General features: G+C 34.8%; 1 protein-coding gene and 1 long non-coding RNA gene across 7 annotated transcripts in view; one reads left to right on the forward strand and one right to left on the reverse strand.

Moving 5' to 3' along the window:
- The window catches only part of ZFYVE16 (zinc finger FYVE-type containing 16), a 50,196-nt gene that overhangs the window by 15,417 nt on the left and 16,177 nt on the right, over positions 1-18,602 (forward strand). For all 6 annotated transcript variants that reach the window (XR_003909956.1, XM_029942505.1, XM_029942508.1 and 3 more), the window contains 11 exons: positions 171-267; positions 3,023-3,184; positions 5,796-5,938; positions 7,974-8,352; positions 9,836-9,958; positions 10,648-10,803; positions 11,370-11,594; positions 14,383-14,465; positions 15,225-15,329; positions 15,875-16,022; positions 18,389-18,469. Coding sequence is in view for 5 of the 6 variants with exons in the window: in XM_029942505.1 (XP_029798365.1) it covers positions 171-267; positions 3,023-3,184; positions 5,796-5,938; positions 7,974-8,352; positions 9,836-9,958; positions 10,648-10,803; positions 11,370-11,594; positions 14,383-14,465; positions 15,225-15,329; positions 15,875-16,022; positions 18,389-18,469 (1,702 nt within the window). In the remaining variant the exon portion in view is untranslated. The remainder of the gene's footprint in view (positions 1-170; positions 268-3,022; positions 3,185-5,795; positions 5,939-7,973; positions 8,353-9,835; positions 9,959-10,647; positions 10,804-11,369; positions 11,595-14,382; positions 14,466-15,224; positions 15,330-15,874; positions 16,023-18,388; positions 18,470-18,602) is intronic.
- Positions 12,499-18,602, reverse strand: part of LOC115294558 — a 30,006-nt gene continuing 23,902 nt past the window's right edge. The window contains exons 3-4 of the long non-coding RNA XR_003909957.1: positions 13,664-13,740; positions 12,499-12,657 (exon numbers count right to left, since the gene is read on the reverse strand). This is a non-coding gene — a long non-coding RNA (uncharacterized LOC115294558). The remainder of the gene's footprint in view (positions 12,658-13,663; positions 13,741-18,602) is intronic.

An 18,602-nucleotide genomic window follows, 5' to 3' on the forward strand; every position in this document is an offset into this window, starting at 1 on the left:
AACAAAAAAGAGTCATTTTAATAACCACCTATGATAGTGATTAGAAAAATTATTTATATCATCAAAAAATGGTGTTTGGTTAATTAGATTTTGGGCCTCTTCTCCCCCTGCCTCCTGTAGGTATAAACATGCTTGTCACAAAACCAAATTTGGTATTTTATTCTTTATAGGTCTTTTGTGGTGTCTGTTGTAATAGGAAGTGTAAACTGCAATATCTAGAAAAGGAAGCAAGAGTGTGTGTAGTCTGCTTTGAGACTATAAGTAAAGGTGAGTATTAACTTGACATATTTTCTTCCAGTAATTGAATATATCTTAAAAACAATTGGATTGTGACAAAGATAAACTTCTTTATTTTCTTAAGGCGAGGACCTAGTGTTGACTTATCTGGCTTAGGTGGGCCATCCCACGGCTTGGTTTCTCTTCTTTTTGTTCTACTCTCAAAATTAATACTATCAGTCCGGAAAGGAAGCAGTGTATGGAGTGGCAGTTCATTAACTTTTAACAGGTACCAAGTTCCTAAATGCTGCATTTCATCTGCCTATTGTTTTGTCATCATCAGTGTCATCCTCATCATTTAATCTAAACATTTATAGAAAAGTTACCAATGCATAGTATTTAGTGTTAGACATTAATAGCACAAGGCAAGATAATTGTTCCCATCCTTTAGAAAATTATAATCTAAGATGGGAATAAAAAATAAGGTAGTAATATTTATGATTTTATAGATAAATTCATAGAACTGTCACAGTATTGGCATGTTTTTATCTCATATATTTTTTTCCCTTCTCAGTTTTAGAATTTTGTTTGTATGAATTTCCCATTGTTTCTGGCTTCCTAGCTTAGCTATCATTATCAGCAATAGTCTTGGTAGTCTTATTTGTGTTCTCACTGTGTGTGTGTGTGTGTGTGTGTGTGTGTGTGTGTTTTGTATTTTTTTTTTTCTCTCTCAAATACACATTTGCTCTTTTGAGTAATTTTTGGCATTTTCAAAGATTTTTTGACAGTTTAATTCCCAGCAAATATGACTTGGGACTTTTCACTACCAGGGCTGTGCACTAGCTCAGGCACTGCTTCCTGTTAGCCAGGAGAACAAATACCTGATAACAATTTGTTTTTCTCTTTTGAATGAAGATAAAAATTTTCAGCAATTCTTCAAAAAACTCTGATGTGAGTCTATTAGTCTGAGGTAAGCTACTTTACTCCCTGTTGTCGTCCCCTGCTCTGGAAGATAATGGAGTGTAACCCTTGTATATTTCCGTGTTACCAACATTGTTTACGAAGAGGTTAATTTAAGACTTTATAGTTGTTGTGTTTTTTTCCCATGCTGGTTCAGGAGCTCAGAAGACTGCTGGTGCTGGTGGCCAGACAACCTGGTAGGATTCAGGAATATGAGAGCAAGCTCCCACATAATTCTCTCTCCCTTCTTGAAAAAATAAAAAATAAAACAGCCGTGAAGATTTGAAACCTTGTTTGAGTTGATAGGTCAGAGTTTAGGTGAACTTTCAAACATTTTGACTGTAAAGTTTCAGAAGAGAAGATACAGTCATTAAAGAGACTTAGTAGGATTTTGGGATCATGCTTTGGTTTCTTAAAATATCTTGGAATAAATTTAGTTATCTAGTTATCTGTTTTATTTATTCTGTGTAATATCTTCTAGACTGTATTTTCACTTATAGTTTTGTTTAACCTTATACACCACAGGAAACCAAATGCAAGTTATTTTAATATCAGCTTTAGGGTTGAAGATGGTAGAAGTGATTATTTAAAATAATGTTATTAAATAAGATGACAAAGATGGCTCAACAGTTGTGAGACCAATTCCATTAAGGATTAGAAGAAAAGATAATTTAAAGAGACTATGGATAATGAGAAAGCTGTGCAGAGACTGTATAAGCTTCAAGGAAGCCTGCATGTGAGTGCGATTAGGCAGATTTGGGGCAAGTTGGACATCACTCAAAACCCAGAGTAAGATGTTTGGATTTTATTGGGTGAGAGGAAGCCGTTTCATGAGAATGCTATCATGCAGTGGCCTTTGAGGAGGATTACTTTAGCAGTGGCAACATATCTGGCAGATTGGTTTGGAACAAGGCTGAAGGGAGAGCTACCAGGGCCTGTTCTACGTTATTTGGATAAAAAATCATTCACTGATATTCAAGCATTATTTTGCATTTTGGAGTTCCAGCTGTGAAAGAATATATTTCCTGTTCTCATGGAGCTTATGACCTCATGGAGCTTAGGAATGTGGGGAGAGACGGATCATTAGGAAAGAGAATATCAGATCATGATAATATCCTAAATGAAAATAAAGATTTTAAGAGGGATAGACAGTACCAGATTGGTAACATGGAGTAGTACTTTTTAGTGGTGGGCAGAATAAGCCTTTATGTGACATGAGAGCAGAGACTTAAAGTGAGAGAATAAAGCTGTGTATTTGTGGGAAGAACATTCAAGGCAGAGAGAATAAGAGCAAAGACTAAGCTAGGAGAGTGCTTTTTTGACTGGTTGAAGAACACGAGGCCTGGTGGCTAGATCATCATGAGCAAGTGGGATTGTAGTGAGAGATGAGGTCAGAGAGCTCAGTGGGAACACAGAGGAGGTAGGGATGTAGACTGTGTAGGGTCTTGTAACAACTGAGATTTCTCACTCCAGTTGGGAACAGCTAAAGGATTTTAAACAGAGGAATGATGCGATATGATTTATGTCTTAAAAGAATCACACTGAACTGTGTTGAGAATAGACTGTAGGGTACAAGGACAAAAACCAAGATACTCATATTAAATAGCAGTTATTTTCTTCAGTAGACCTCAAACATATGCCAAATAGAATACTGAGATAACTAATTGGTAACTTACACTGAAGTAGGGTGCTGCCCGCTGGAGTAGCGTCATTATCTTTGCCAAGGGCTACTTTCTTTTCTTGCTTAGACATTGATTTCTTTCTCCTCACAACTCGAAAAATAGATAATTTATCAATTTACTTTGTTCAAAATATTTTAATATTTTGATTTTTTTCCCCTTTATAGCTCAGGCATTTGAAAGGATGATGAGTCCAACTGGTTCTAATCTTAAATCTAATCATCCTGATGAGTGTGCCAGCACCCAGCCCCTCCCGGAGACTCAAACATCCACTATACCTTCACCTACAACTTTACCGATCTCAGCACTTAAACAGCCAAGCATTGAAGGTAATTAGAAGAAAATGCTGTGTCTTAAGACTACAGATAATTTTTTTAAATGGAATTTTCTAATTTGATAGAGTCTAGTGAGGAAAGAGAGACCAGACTAGATATCAGAAGGAATTTAGTACAGGGAACTGGTAGGTATATGTGTTAGAAGGCTGGAATAGCAAACAGGGCATGCTCAGGTGCCTCAGAGATTACTAACTGTGGGAAGCAACTACTGCCCTGGGCTTGGGGTAATGAACGGTGAAAGGCGGTATTCTAGACCTCAGTACAGTACTAAGAGGTGTTTGGTTCTCACACCTGGGATTCAGGGCTTGGGGTACCATGTGGTTGGTATTGCAATATTGGAGGAGCACCAAGTGGCAAATTCTGGAACCATCAAGGGGCCTCTTACAGTTGGTGTTCAGCTGAGTGGCGGAGTGTTCGAGGCTTGATATTAGGAGTACGAAAATCACAGGGCATGCACCTGTATCTGGTAGTACTACTGCCGTGAGGATCCTGGCAGGAGCTGGAAACAGAACTCCTTCTCTTCCCACCTATCCAGTCTCCCACCAACACTACTGGCAGAACATGAGCAGAGCCAACCAGCAAGGGGGTCTGGGAGTTGCACTTTCCAGACTTCAGCCTGGCATCAAAGAGCACCTTATATAGAAGGGTGGGCTTGGGTTTGAGAGACAAATAAATAACTGGCGTATCTCCTTTTCTTTAAAAATCGGTTTTTAAATGTATATTTTACCATAATAAAAATATTTTTTAAATCCATTTAAAAATCTTTGGGCTCTCTGGTCTTTTTTATAGTCTTTTATAGTTTAGGGCCTAATAAAGGCTGTGTACCTTTTTTTTTAATGTTTATTTTTGAGAGAGACAGAGAGAGAGAGAGAGAATGAGTTGGGGAGGGGCAGAGAGAGAAAGGGAGACATAAAATCTGAAGCACCTCCAGGTTCTGAGCTGTCAGCACAGAGCCCAAAGCAGGGCTCAAACTCCTCAACCATGAGATCATGACCTGAACTGAATCAGATGGTCAACAGAGCCAGGTGACCCAGCCTGTGTGCATTTTTAAATATAAACAATTAGTTTCTAACTTGCTAGAAGATAAGTGTAAATCTCAGTTAAAGGCAAATTCAGAGACTTCTGGTAATTGGAACTTTAGTTTATCTCCCTCTTTTTTTTTTTAATTTTAAGTATATTTTCTTTTCCTTTTAAAAAATTTTTTAAATGTGTATTTATTTCAGAGAGAGAGAGAGAGAGACAGAGCACAAGCAGGGGAGGGACAAAGAGAGAGAGAGATACAGAGATACAGTGATACAGAATCTGAAGCAGGCTCCAGGCCCTGAGCTGTCAGCACAGAGCCCAATGCGAAGCTCGAACTCACAAACCCTGAGATCATGACCTAAGCCAGAGTTGGATGCTTAACTGACTGAGCCACCCGGGTGCCCCTTATCTCTTAATATTGCTGTTTTGCTCTTGTCATTATAATTTAAATAAGATTCAGCACATATGGTTGTATGTTATAGCTTTAAAATGAATAAATATACTTTAAAATATTTACATATTCTCTTAAATTGATATCCTAAATTATTATAAAAGTATTGCAAATACATGAAAGACAACTTATCCAAAAGTTTTTTAATGTTTATTTATTTTGAGACCGAGACAGAGTGGGAGCCGGGAAGGGGCAGAGAGAGAGGGAGACACAGAATCCAAAGCAGCTCCAGGTTCCGAGCTGTCAGCACAGAGCCCGGTGTGGGGCTCGCACTCACCCTGAGAGCATGACCTGAGCAAGCCGGACACTTAACTGACTGAACCCCCCAGGTGCCCCGAAAGATACATCATTTAGAATGTCTATCCATAATGCAAAAATTGTATGTGATGCCAGTTTTCTCAATGGTATCTGTATTATGTTCTGGAAGGTAGATGTCAATCCCTGGATTTTTACATTGTTCTAAAACCAGCTGGCAGCTTTTTTCATAACCTCCATCTGTGGATGCTTTGTAATAAAAGAGAACATATATTTAAGCTGATATCTAGTTATTTCCTCCAAAGTTGGGAGGAAGATATTAATAAATATTAATAAAACTCAGTATCCACATTATAAGAACAAAAATTACTATGCTTCTTTTGTTAAGTAAATTAAAAGTAAGAAATGACCTCTGATGCATGAGTGATCCTGTTTCCTTTTTTAGACTTTTTATACTTCTTTCTGATTTTCCCATGTTTTTCTTTGCTTATCTGCCACACTCCAGTTTACTCCATTTTTCCACCTTGTGGTGTAGTCTTCAAATTTTATTCAGCCTTTAGCCACTACTCAGAAATGTATGCTTAGTAATACAGGCTTTAAATCTGCCCCAGTGTCTTAAAGATATAACTTCTCCTGTCTGCTCTTTTTCTGAGTATATAATTCCCAGTGTTACTCCTGTCTTTTTTATGAATTAGGAAAAGAGTTCCATTCTGGGTAGATGAATCACAAAAGATCATTTCTCTAGGTCTTTGCAATCCTGGGAGGGCCTGTCTTGCCAATGGATAGCAAAAAGCTGTTGAAAACACTTTCCAACCAATTTAGTATTAAATCATTGTAATATTACCAAATTCAATTGCTTTATGAAACTGATCCTAGGATTATGCTCCAAAGAACAGAAGAGAGTATGGTTCGCAGATGGTATACTGCCTAATGGTGAAGTTGCAGATACAACAAAATTATCATCTGGAAGTAAAAGATGTTCTGAAGACTTTAGTCCTCCCTTGCCTGATATGCCCTTGGTAAGGAATCTAAAGAATTTCTTGTTGACTTATTAATATTTTATTTTAGGTATAGTCTGTAGGATGATTATTATAGTATTTATTTTTTTTAATGCTGTGAGCTTCCTAAAGTGAGAAATACATGATGTAGTGAATATATTTTAGAAGTTACCTTTTTAAAAAACATTTATTTATTCTGAGAGAGAGAGAGAAAGAGAGCATGCATGTGAGAGGGAAGGGCAAAGAGAGAAGGGGAGAGAGTCCTCAGTAGGTCCACCTGTCAGTGCAGAGTCCAACATGGGGCTCAGTCTTAACAAGCTGTGAGATCATAACCTTAGCAGAAATCAAGAGTCAGACGCTTAACTGATTGAGCCACCCAGACACCCGGCTTTTACCTTTTATAATGTCAGTTTAAGGTAATGATTCTCAGACTTTTTGGTCAGACCCCTTTATGCTCTTAAAAGTTATTTAGACCTTCAAAGAGCTATAGATTATGTGGGTTATACCTAGTGATAATTCCTGTATTAAAATTGTGAAAAAATAAAAAAATTAATTTAAAATAAATTTGTATTAATAGAAATAATATTTTTATAAACAAATTTATAAACAAAGTTTAGTGAGAGGAATGAAATTTTTGTATTTTTCAAATTCTTTGATGTCTGTCTTAATAAAAGATTCTCACATCTGCTTCTACATTTAGTTTGTTGTGTTATGTTATTTTTGGTTAAATTATATGAAGAAATTCTAGGACCTCATTGACTCCCTGAAAGGATCTTGAGTACCTCAGAGATCCCTGACTCATATTTAAAAAAAAATTTCCTGATCTTTATTTATTTTTGAGAGAGAGACAGAGGGCAAGCAGGGGAGGAACAGAGAGAGAGGGAGACACAGAATCTGAAGCAGGCTTCAGTCTCTGAGCTGTCAGCACAGAGCCTGACATGGGGCTCGAACCCACAAACTATCAGATCATGAACTGAGCTGATGTCGGCTGCTTAATCAACTGAATGACCCAGGAGCCCCCCTGACTTACATTTTAAGAACCACTGGTGTAACAAAATAGAACTGAGATTTAGTAATTTAATTTAGACTAATATTTGTTTAATGATTTTCATACATTCAGTAAAGTATTTGATAGTGGTATTTTGTTTGTATTTAAACAAATATGCTAGGTGTTAAAAGATTTTAATACAGAATCCTAGCCTACTAAGAACTCTTATTGTAAAGTAGCAAAATATTGATAGAACCAAGTATTAATACATAAAGTAGGAATGCTTTTACTCAGTAAACAAATTTATTGAACATCTACTCTATGCCAGTTAACTGATTTATCCTGAGTATAGACAAGGTTGTTATGTATCCTGCTCTGTTTAAGTTCACATAGCCTATAAACATATGCTTTTTGTCAGGACTCATGAGTTAGAATTTATAAATGGCCATAATTAACCAAAGTATGTTTCTTAGCTAGCACCTACCCTCAATTCACACTTTAGCAAAATAAAAGTTCTAACTAGGCTAGTAAGTTTTACTTGATTTTATAACCAGTTCTCATTTAATAATGACTCAGCTTAGGCCAGTTTAAAAAGAAAAGGGCTTTATTGAAGTGAGGAGTGTTGTTTATTGGTGGTCACTGTTGAGGAATATACCTGTCACTCGGCTCCCTAACCAGTCCTCTCCATGCTTTACCTGACCATCTCTCCCTTGCTCCCCTCTCACATCCGAGGCGTTTTGGCTATTGTCAGGAGACTGGGGTGAACTAAATGTGCTTAGTGTGTGCGATAGTACAGGATCCTGAAGTTCTTCTTACCTTCTTTTTCTAGTCTATAAAATTAAAGTCATTAATATCTACCCAACTATATGATATAGTAAAGTTAAACCTTACTCTTCTGAATTTAAAGAAGCAAAATACTACCGTTTCTTGGCAAATTTGGCTTCTGAAGAATTTCTGAGCTCATTTTGGTTTTATTATTAAAAAGGTGTTGGCTATAGGGATCAACATTTCATAGTTGAACAGCAAATATGAACTGGTGTTTTCTTTTTTTAATTCCATATTTTACAGACAGTAAACACCGTGGATCATGCCCATTCTACTGCAGTGGAAGAAGCAAACAATGAGATACGAGATATTACAAGAAGTGACATAATTCAGAGTCCTATTTCTCAGGTTCCGTCTGTGGAAAAACTGCCTATAAACTCAGGAACTGAGGAGTTACCTACTTCTTGTTCTTCTACACTAAATGATGATGTTTTTGTGGAAATTGAGGGACCACCTAGTCCTACTGATGTCTCTGTTCATAGCAATTTACCTGTTGCTAGTACTTCAGATTATAGGTTACTGTGTGATATTGACAAGAATGTTTGCAATAAGATTAGTCTTCTACCTAATGATGAGGACAGTTTGCCCCCTCTTCTGGTTGCACCTGGAGAAAAGGGATCAGGTAGGATAGCAGTTATTTAAATTTTAAAAAGAGGTGTTTGGTTTTTTTAAAGAATGAACTGGTGAATTTTGTGATGTATGAAATGCACTTTTTAGGCTTAGACAATTTGGTTGAAATATGTACTATGGCTTGGTGTCTTTAGATTACAAAAAGGCTTATGTGAAAACATTCTAAAAAGATCTGAACTTTTGAGTTGAATGGGTATGATTCATTTATCACATCCTGAGTCCCTAATTTAGAACAAAGCAAGAGTCTAGTTCAAAAGGGAAATTCATCGACTTTTAATCCTGAAAATATTTCCATTGTGTTAGGGTTTTGACTCCATATTTTTTTCCCTGAACTTGCCCCCCCATATCATTTTTCATTAAAGGAGCATAGTGCCCAAAGAAGAGAGTATTGGGACAACAAAACTAGGAATTTTTGTTCTTCATCTGCTACCTAATACACCTATGACTTGAAGCATGTTGTTTAATTTCTTTGGGCTTCAGTTTCCTGTGTAAAAGGAGAGAATGTATGATCTCTAAGGTCCTTGTCAAGCTTGAGTTTCTGTGGCTAGCTCCCAACTCAGAGTTGTTCTCTGGGATGCATTCTTGTCACCCCAGGCATTATGCTGCATCCTGCAACATGAAATGATTATGTTCTGTGCATGATAATATAAACGTATAAAGCTTAGGATCTCTGTTCTGTCAGTAGGAACTATTTCATGAACCTGCCTATAGTGGCAGAAATACCGTAAGTCCTGTACTTTGCTTGTTTTCCTATTGACCATCAAGATCGTTTTTAAAAAATTTTTTAAATGTTTATTTCATTTTGAGAGAGAGAGACAGAGCATTAGCAGGGGAGGGGCAGAGAGAGAGAGAGAGAGAGAGAGAGAGAGAGAGAGACACAGACACAGAAGTAGCCTCCAGGCTCTGAGCCCTCAGCACAGAGCCCAATGTGGGGCTTGAACTCACAAACCTTTGAGCTGTGAGATCATGACCTGAGCTGAAGTCGGCTGCCCAACTGACTGAGCCACCCAGGTGCCCCTGTCAAGATCTTTTTTGACATTTGGTCACTGACATAGGGCATATGGCAGCAAGCAGGATGTATAATTTGAGAGTCATAAAGTTGTACTTCCAAGAGTTTTAAATTTCACAATTTATAAATGGAATGGCTGGTAGTCTGGAATCCACTTTACAAAAATGTTTGTTTTAAAATTGCTTAAATATGCTGTTTAATCAACATATTTGCATATATACTATATATATGATATAATATGTCCAGGCTTATATATATTGTAGCATTAATATCTCTGTGTAAATAGAAAAGTAAGAAATGAGTACATAATAGTTGTCCAGGGTATTGACTGACTTTTATGAAATGGGTTTGCTTTTGTTACTAAATTTGATCAAGCCATTGATGGATTTCTAAGTGTATCATTTTTATTGCAAGCATATTTAACAGGAAGTTATATTCTAACGAGTGTATTACTTTCATGATTTAGTGCCTGTGATAGAAGAACACCCATCTCATGAGGAAATCATTTTGCTTCTTGAAGGCAAAAGTTGTCGTCCTGTTACATTTATCTTAAATGCTAATCTTCTCGTGAATGTCAAGTTTGTATTTTGTAAGTTATGATTAATCTTTCTTTGCCTTATTGGTATGCAATATTTCTGAAATTAACTAATTGAATTTTGACTGGCAATGATGAAAAGTAAGCAGCACTGGATATTGAAATTTTAGCAATATAGGAATATAGATTTTTAAAATTTATATTCAGTGAAACTTGAAAGCTTAAAAAATTTCTACTAGTGTCTTTCAGTCAGTCCTAGGTTAAGGTTATGGGTTCCTAGTTGAGCGCGATGCTCATGATAAAATTGGCTGTATTTGATACAGCTTTTAGATCAGTTGAAAATTGGTAATTAAGAATTTTGATTTAGTGGCAATAAAGGAAGTTTTAAAGTAGGTGACCTTTGACCTAAATAAAAATAAGGAATTAAATAATCCTCAGTGCTTAACAATGCATCTTTCAGCTTTTCATTCTCTGAAACAATCTTGATTGATTCATACCCACTACATTTCAGCATATTAGTGCACCTTTTATTTTTTATTTTAGTGTTATTAACTGATTCCATAGGATAATCTTTCATCCTTTATTTTACATTAATCTTACACAATTTAAAGTTTTTTTTGTGAGGAGAACTTTGGGAAAACAAGGAATTAGAAAAATTGTGCTTATACAGAGGACACCTACATTCGTTTCTGTGGTTAAAAGAAGTTGACATTTATAGTCGCATGCTTTTATCACTTCTTAAGATTCCTCAGACAAATACTGGTATTTCTCAACCAATGGATTGCATGGCTTGGGACAGGCAGAAATTATTATTCTATTACTACGTTTGCCAAATGAAGATACTATTCCGACGGACATCTTCAAACTATTTATTACCATCTATAAGGATGCTCTAAAAGGTACAGCATTCTATTTTGAACTGTTCAGACTAGGGGATGGATAAATTAATTAAGGGGATTTATGCTTTTGGCTAGGCTAACCGTCCTAAAGATTTATTTTGTGAAGAGATTGCTGCTCTCTTAAAAGATCTTAGTCATCATTTTCAGGCGCCTTAAATCTAACATTTTATGTAATTTAGTGTCTTTACACAGGTTTCTTTTTTTAATTTAAAAAATAGAAATATATTTGCCTTCTTCATTTTTAAAAAATATATGTCTATATTGTTTTCTTACTATCTGTGTAGGATTGGGGGAGATAAGAATTTTCACTTGGTCATACAGTAAAGAGAAAAATTTTAAACCGCCTGTGGTTAGAAACATTTAAAAATTTTTATTGATAATTCCCAGTCTCCAGGAATAACTGAGCTTTGTACACAAGTTATTCAATTGATGATGCTTCAAGAGTGAAAATAAGAAAAAAAAAATCTATATTGCTTTTATTTAAGAAAGTTTATATCACAAGATTCAAACTTAGAATGCCTATCAGGACAATTTAAAAATCTTTTTATTTATGATTTTATTTCTAGGAAAATACATAGAAAACTTGGACAATATTACTTTTACTGAGAGCTTTCTCAGTAGCAAGGATCATGGAGGATTTCTGTTTATTACACCTACTTTTCAGAAACTTGATGATCTCTTACTACCAAGTAATCCTTTTCTTTGTGGAATTCTTATCCAGAAGCTAGAGATTCCTTGGGCAAAGGTTTTTCCTATGCGTTTAATGTTGCGATTGGGTGCAGAATATAAAGGTAAGTTTTAGAATAATAACTTAAATCACATAGGTTCATATGTACTAAATGTAAAATAAGAATTTCAGTGATATCATTAAAATCAATTTTTAATGGATTTAAGGGGACCACTTTTGATATATTTTTAAAATTCAAAAACAGCCTTTCTCTACTACCAAGTGAACTGTCTAGACAACTTTGGTATATCATGAAGTTTTAGATGTTTATAACTACATTAACTTACCTTAAAAGCAATTTTTTAAAAAATTTCAGAACAAAACATAGAAAACATTGAAAAGTTTTCTTAAAAGCAGGTATTATAGGGAGTATATTTTGTTATGTTTCCTGTATTTTAAGAAGGTAAATGATTCCCCTTCTACATTTGTGTACATCATAAACCAAACATGAAAGATTATGAAATAATGGTCAGGGTTTATGTATATGGTTATTTCTAGGTTGAAATAATTTCTAGTGTTAAACTTTTTGAATTCCTACCCTTCATCCCTGACTTTTTTCAAGAAATTATTTATTGCATGTAAAGTATATCTAATGAAATTTTAGGCCTTTGATTCTAATTTAATTAAAATAGGCATTTTCTTGGGAGGAAAATTAAATGTAGAGGGTTTATAAAATTTATAAAATATTTCAAGATAGGCAATTCATTGAGATATAAATTTCCCTCTTTGGCAAATTTATTAAGCTTTTTGATTTTGGGGGGAGGTCTTTACAATGTAGGATTTAAATATGTGATGCTATTGTGTAAAAAAGTAAATTTCATTTCAGGTTTTTTTATTGTATAAACTACAGAGCTTAAGAAATTTAATTCTGTGTCAACTATTTCATCCATTCAGCCTCATATTTTGTCTCTGATATAAATATTTGAATGCTATTTTTCTGAAAAGTTAGGTCAATATATAATCTTAAGTCATTTTGGAACATATAATTTATAAGTTTGGCCAGTGTTTTGGTTAGTATCACTTCTAGATACTAAATCTGTTTTTCTCACACTCAAAGAAGGAAAATCATGGAGCAACTTCTGGGACTTCTCAGAAGATCACAGGAGTTGGAGCTGTAAAGTTGATAGCTGTTTAGAGATGATGAGGATAAAAATCACGAATGTTATAGGTTTTTCCTGCTATTGGAAAGTAGAACATTTCTATAAAACCTTTTTAAATCCAAAATGGCATAAAGGAAAGAAACCATCACCATTTCATAAGCACAAAAATCTGTTTCATAGTGAAAACAGGAAGTAATGTAGGTCTTTTGTAAAAGCAAAGTGATATTAAAGCAAACTTGGATGAAGGGGAAACCTGTACATAGAAGTTAATTAGTCTTAGCTGTTTTCTAAGTTCTTTATGTATTGCTGGGTTTTAGATACACTGGCTTTTTGATGTTACTGGTGTCCATGCCTCTTTAGGCATGAACTTAGAAATATGGTATGTATATGTGTTTTTGTTAGAGAAAATGGATGTATGGAAAATTTAATGACAAAAGTTAGAGTTCCAAGATGAAAGACTGAAAAGAATGGTCTGAAAGTAATAATTTTCAAATGAGGATTACCCATGATTATCTATACTTTTGCATTTAGACCATTTGTTTGGATTATCATTCTGTGTTGGATTAAATGATTTATGAGATCCCTTTGTAACTGACAGAATGTTGTCTTTTGAAATAAGCCACAACCTTTTGAAAATACTGTTTCAAATAAAATCACTTCAATCAAGTTGTAAAGGATGCTCCCTCATTCATAAAAGATGGAGTAAAAAGTCATCATTTATCTTAATCGTATCACTTATCATTTTAATGTCTTTTACTACTAATGTCTATGTCTTTTTCCAGTCTGTACCCTCTGTCCTCTAATTAACATAGCTATCCTTTTAAAAACTAAAAAATATGTTTGTGATGGCAAAGATGTATTACTCTGACTTAAATTTTAAAAATAGACAATGTCAGGTAATGTGTGTTTTCTTAGAATTTTAAGAAAGCATATTTGGATGACAGGTCTGAGCGGGGTTTGTTTGTTTATGACCTGGGCTGAGAACTGCAGATTAAAATGTTTTCTGCTTTTTATCAGTATAGGAATGTCTTACCTTCCTTTTCTTCCAGAAGCCCTGCTGCATTGCCAACCAAATACCTTTTCCTTTTTGGTGAATAATATTTATAGTGCCTAAAAGAAAGAGAAAAGTAGTTAGGTGATAGACTCCACGTTCCTTCTGTTTCTCTGCATTGATTTCTTTGACTCTGTGTGTCCCTTTTATCATGCTGACCCAAGCACTATAAAAGTTTACTACCATCTATAAATTAGCACAATTGAACATTCATTTTAAATGCCTTAAAAATCCTGAATTCTTCATGTCTGTTTAAATTATCAGAACTTTATAGGGGTCTGTCAGATTACTGTAATTTTCCAACCATTATCATTTTGTGAAATCAGCACATATAATGAAAAGATTAAATACTCTGGAATGAAGCAAGCCTAATTTCAAATTTGTTTTACTGGTTATTAACTTAGTCACCATAAGCAATTTTATTAATCTGTGTCTCTACTCTACTTTTCCATTTGTAAAGTAGCAGTAGACATACTTGCCTCACTGGGTTTTTTTAGGGTTTAAATAAGATTATGTATATAAAGTTTCTAGTTCAATATATCACCTGTAAATATATACTATGCATTAATGTATCTCTCACTTTCCCCAAATAACTGATTAGGTGGTATCCATAATCTTTGAAAAGTGAGAACTAGAAGTAATAAATTCAAGACTTTTTGGGTTTTTATTGACAGTAACCAGATTTCCTTTCTTATGTATAGTATATCCTGCTCCTTTAACAAGTATCAGAGGACGAAAACCTCTTTTTGGAGAAATAGGACATACGATTATGAACTTACTTGTTGTGAGTAATCAAACTATTAAGTATTCTTACATTGTTAACTTTAAGATTTTATTTAGCATATTTTATATGTTTGTATTTTCCTATTTTAATTTGGCATATCTGGTATAATGAGAGTTCATTTATAATGTATCTTAATTTATTTCAATAAATGGGCTCTGCTTCTAATGAATTGCTTTTTAGAACACATCTTTTAATTTATGTGTACCTGATTCTGATTGCCTTTTGATTCATTCTGCTGCATTGCTAACACATTTAGGTAATGTGAGATCTACACAGTTGTTGAAGTGTTAGTAAAGTAATTTGTAACACTGTTAGTAAAATTCATCAGTTTGGTGATTTTGGCCTATGTTTCCTCATTTGTGATAGGAAGAATTGGGTTAGATAATCTCAGGTTCCCTTCCACCTTTACTTTAAATAATTATTTTATTTGTAACCATAGAAGAGTAGTTGAGTGTACTTATTTTTAATTTTTAGATATTTAATTTGAAGACTTATTTTGGAAGATCTGTAATTAGAAAGAGGCCATCACCCCTGAATACTACAGAATTGTTCCTGAGAATGATATTCTTTATTACTATTGTGGAGTAGCTGGGAGAATTAGTTGGGTTTTCAAGTTGGTATTCCTTTCTGTATGGTATTTTGAGAGTTATGGATCACAAGTCTTAAGACGATGGATACTCTTAAAAAAGGATTTAATGGATGGGTAGAATGCTCATGGATAGTTTAAGGTTTATGGAAATGTCATTATTTTATATGTAGGACCTTCGAAATTACCAGTATACCTTGCATAACATAGATCAGCTATTGATACATATGGAAATGGGGAAGAGCTGCATAAAAATACCTCGGAAAAAATACAGTGATGTAAGTCTGATTTCTTCATGCAGATTTTGAAGATGATTACTGAACATTAGATTTCTTTAAAAGTATGTTAAATTTGTTTTGAATCAGACTGTCTAACACATAATGGCAAAAATATTATTTTTGAAATTTTAGATGTGTTTCCTAATAAGGGATTTGTTTTTTCTTTACTGTTTTTTTAAAATGTTTATTTATTTTGAGAGAGTGCACTCAGCAGGGGAGTGTCAGAGACAGAGGGAGAGAGTGAATCCCAAGCAGGCTCCAAGCTTTCAGGGCAGAGCCCCATTCAGGGCTCAATCTCACAAATGGTAAGATCATGACCTGAGCCAAAATCAAGAGTCGGAGGCTTAACTGACTGAGCCACCCAGGTGCAAAGTGATTTTATGTTAAAACATTTGTTTCCATCAGAGTCTCAGCGAGTTGTCCAGACCAAAGCTTGATAATGAAGAAGCTTAGGAGCTGGTCAGAAATGTGGCCCTTTGAATGACTGTAACTAATAAGGACACAACATGTTAATAGTATTTCTAAATGAGTGTTTTTCCCCCCAGGTAATGAAAGTTATAAATTCTTCTAATGAGCATGTCATTAGCATTGGAGCCAGTTTTAGTACTGAAGCAGATTCTCATCTAGTCTGTATACAGAATGATGGCGTTTATCAAACACAGGCCAACAGTGCCACTGGCCATCCTAGAAAAGGTAAGTGTTGGTTCCATTCAAAGGGGAAATCCATACTTTTTTACTAATTTGTTGAATTGATTGTGATAATACAGTCTGCTTTAAAAATTTAGCTACACAAACAGATTAAAAATTGCTTCTAATTTTTTTTCTTGGGGTACATGAGGTTTAAAGACTTAAACATTTTATTTATTTTGGTATCTTCAGGTTTAATTTATCCCATGTGGTATGAATCTTATTTTCAGTAATTTCTCTCTGGAATGAGGTGTTTGTCACCTTGGTTTGCGCTCTGCTCCAACTCTTCCTTGAGGAGTACAGGGTGGATAAAGGATGAAGAATGATTTATAATTTTTTTTAATATTTATTTATTTTTGAGAGACACACACACACACAGAGTGTGAGTCGGGGAGGGGCAGAGAGAGAGGGAGAGAAGGAATCCAAAGCAGGCTCCTGGCTCTGAGCTGTCAGCACAGAGCCTTAAGTGGGGCTCAAACCCATGAACCATGAGAGCATGACCCGAGGTGAAGTCGGACGGCTAATGGACTGAGCCACCAAGTGCCCCAAGAATGATTTATAAAACTGTAAGTAGTTGGGGATATAAAAATGGTAAAGGCGGTAGAGTAACATATGTGAGTGACATTACTCTCACTTCTGGCTGAATGGCCTCAATGACTAACTGCCAAATCCTTGAAGTAGGGGGCCTAACAAATTCAAAGTTAAGTGAAAGTATTTCATAAGGTTAATACATTATTATAATATATATATATTTTTTAAAAGTATTTTTAAAAAAGCAGGCACCAAGTGGCTCATCGGGTAAGGGGTCTGACTCTTGATATGAGCTCCAGTCATAATCTCACAGTTCATGAGGAAGAGCTCAGTGTTGGACTCGACAGTGCAGAGCCTGCTTCGGATTCTCTCTGTCTCTCTCTCTGCCCCTCCCTTTCTCCCTCTCTCTCAAAATAAGCAAATAAACGTAAGAACATTTTTTTAAGTATTTTAAATAAAAAATAAACCTTTTTTAGAAGTCTGATTCTCTGGCTGCTAATAAAATTTTTGCCTCTGATTACAAAGGTAATATATACTTACTTATAATAAGTTTAGGGAATATGTTTTAAGAGGTAGTAAAAGAAAAAATAGTGACAAGATATGGCCATTGTTGACATTAACATATTTTCTTATAGTAGTATATACTATTAAGTGGATGGTTTTACATTGGATATTTATACTTTTGTATTCTTTTTTTGATTTAACATGTCATTAATACTTTTGTTATTGAAACTTAACTATTTAATATTTGTTGAATAGATATATATATATTACAAAATTTGAAAGGTATAAATATCTACAGTATAAAACCTCCTTTCCTCCCTTGACTGTGAAGCTACTCTCTTTTCCTCCCCATTGGCAACCAAATGAACATTATCAATTTTTTATATATCATTTTTGAAAAATTTTTGCTTGAATATATATTTAAGCAATAAACCCATCTTTCTTCCACTTTTTTCTACAAGTTATAACATGAGTTCCATGCTGCACCTTGCTTTTTCTTGGAACACACCTTAAGATGATTTTGTGTTAGTATAAAAAGAACTTCTGCATTCTGTGACTTTACACTTTTTATGTGTTCATCATTCATCTAATTGTTCCTTATTGATGGACATAATTATTACCAGTTCTTGGTTATTTATAAAAAAGTACTATGAATAACTTTGTATATGTGCCATTAATTCCTCGTAGTAGAATTGTAATTTTAATAGGTAATTATCAAGTTGTCTTCCATAGAGGTTGCTCTGATTTATGCTCTTAACCACTAGTGGATGTTTGATTTCCCATACTCTCACTGACACAGACACAAACAATTTAAGTAGTACAATAGCCATCAGTTATTAGGTGCAAACATTATATAGCCTTTATGCAGTATTTTTTATCTTAACTTGGTTTAGGTTTTTTTTTAATTAGCTTTCTAATATAAGTGGTATGTGCATGGCATTTATCAAGTACTTAAATGTGCCATGCTCCACACTGTACATTTAACAAATATCATACAGTATTTCAAACAAGTTAACATTAGGGGCATCGAGGTAGCTTAGTTGGTTGAGCATCTGATTCTTGATTTTGGCTCAGGTCATGAAACCCAGGATCATGGGATCAAGCCCTTCAGTGGGTTCTGTGCTGAGTGTGGAGCCTGCTTGGGATTCTCTCTCTCTCTCTCTCTCTCTCTCTCTCTCTCTCTCTCTCTCCCTCTCTCTCCCTCCCTCCCTCCCTCCCTCCCTCGCTCCCCATCTCCACCTGTCTCACTGTGTCCCTGTCCCCTGGTCACACTCTTGCTCTCTCTAAAAAATAATAATAATAAAAGGCAATATTAAAACAAATTTTTTCTTTATCAGTGACAGGTGCAAGTTTTGTGGTATTCAATGGAGCTCTAAAAGCATCTTCAGGATTTCTTGCTAAGTCCAGCATAGTTGAAGGTATGCATTTCATCTTTAAGATTGTTTTAATGTGACGGTGTTTTCTATTTCCTTTTAAAATGTATTTGATACAAAGGAACATATGTAAGTTAGAAAGCACAGTATCACAAACTTACATGAAATCATTACCCAG

Source organism: Suricata suricatta, chromosome 6, assembly GCF_006229205.1.
Source record: "Suricata suricatta isolate VVHF042 chromosome 6, meerkat_22Aug2017_6uvM2_HiC, whole genome shotgun sequence".
NCBI lineage: Eukaryota > Metazoa > Chordata > Mammalia > Carnivora > Herpestidae > Suricata > Suricata suricatta.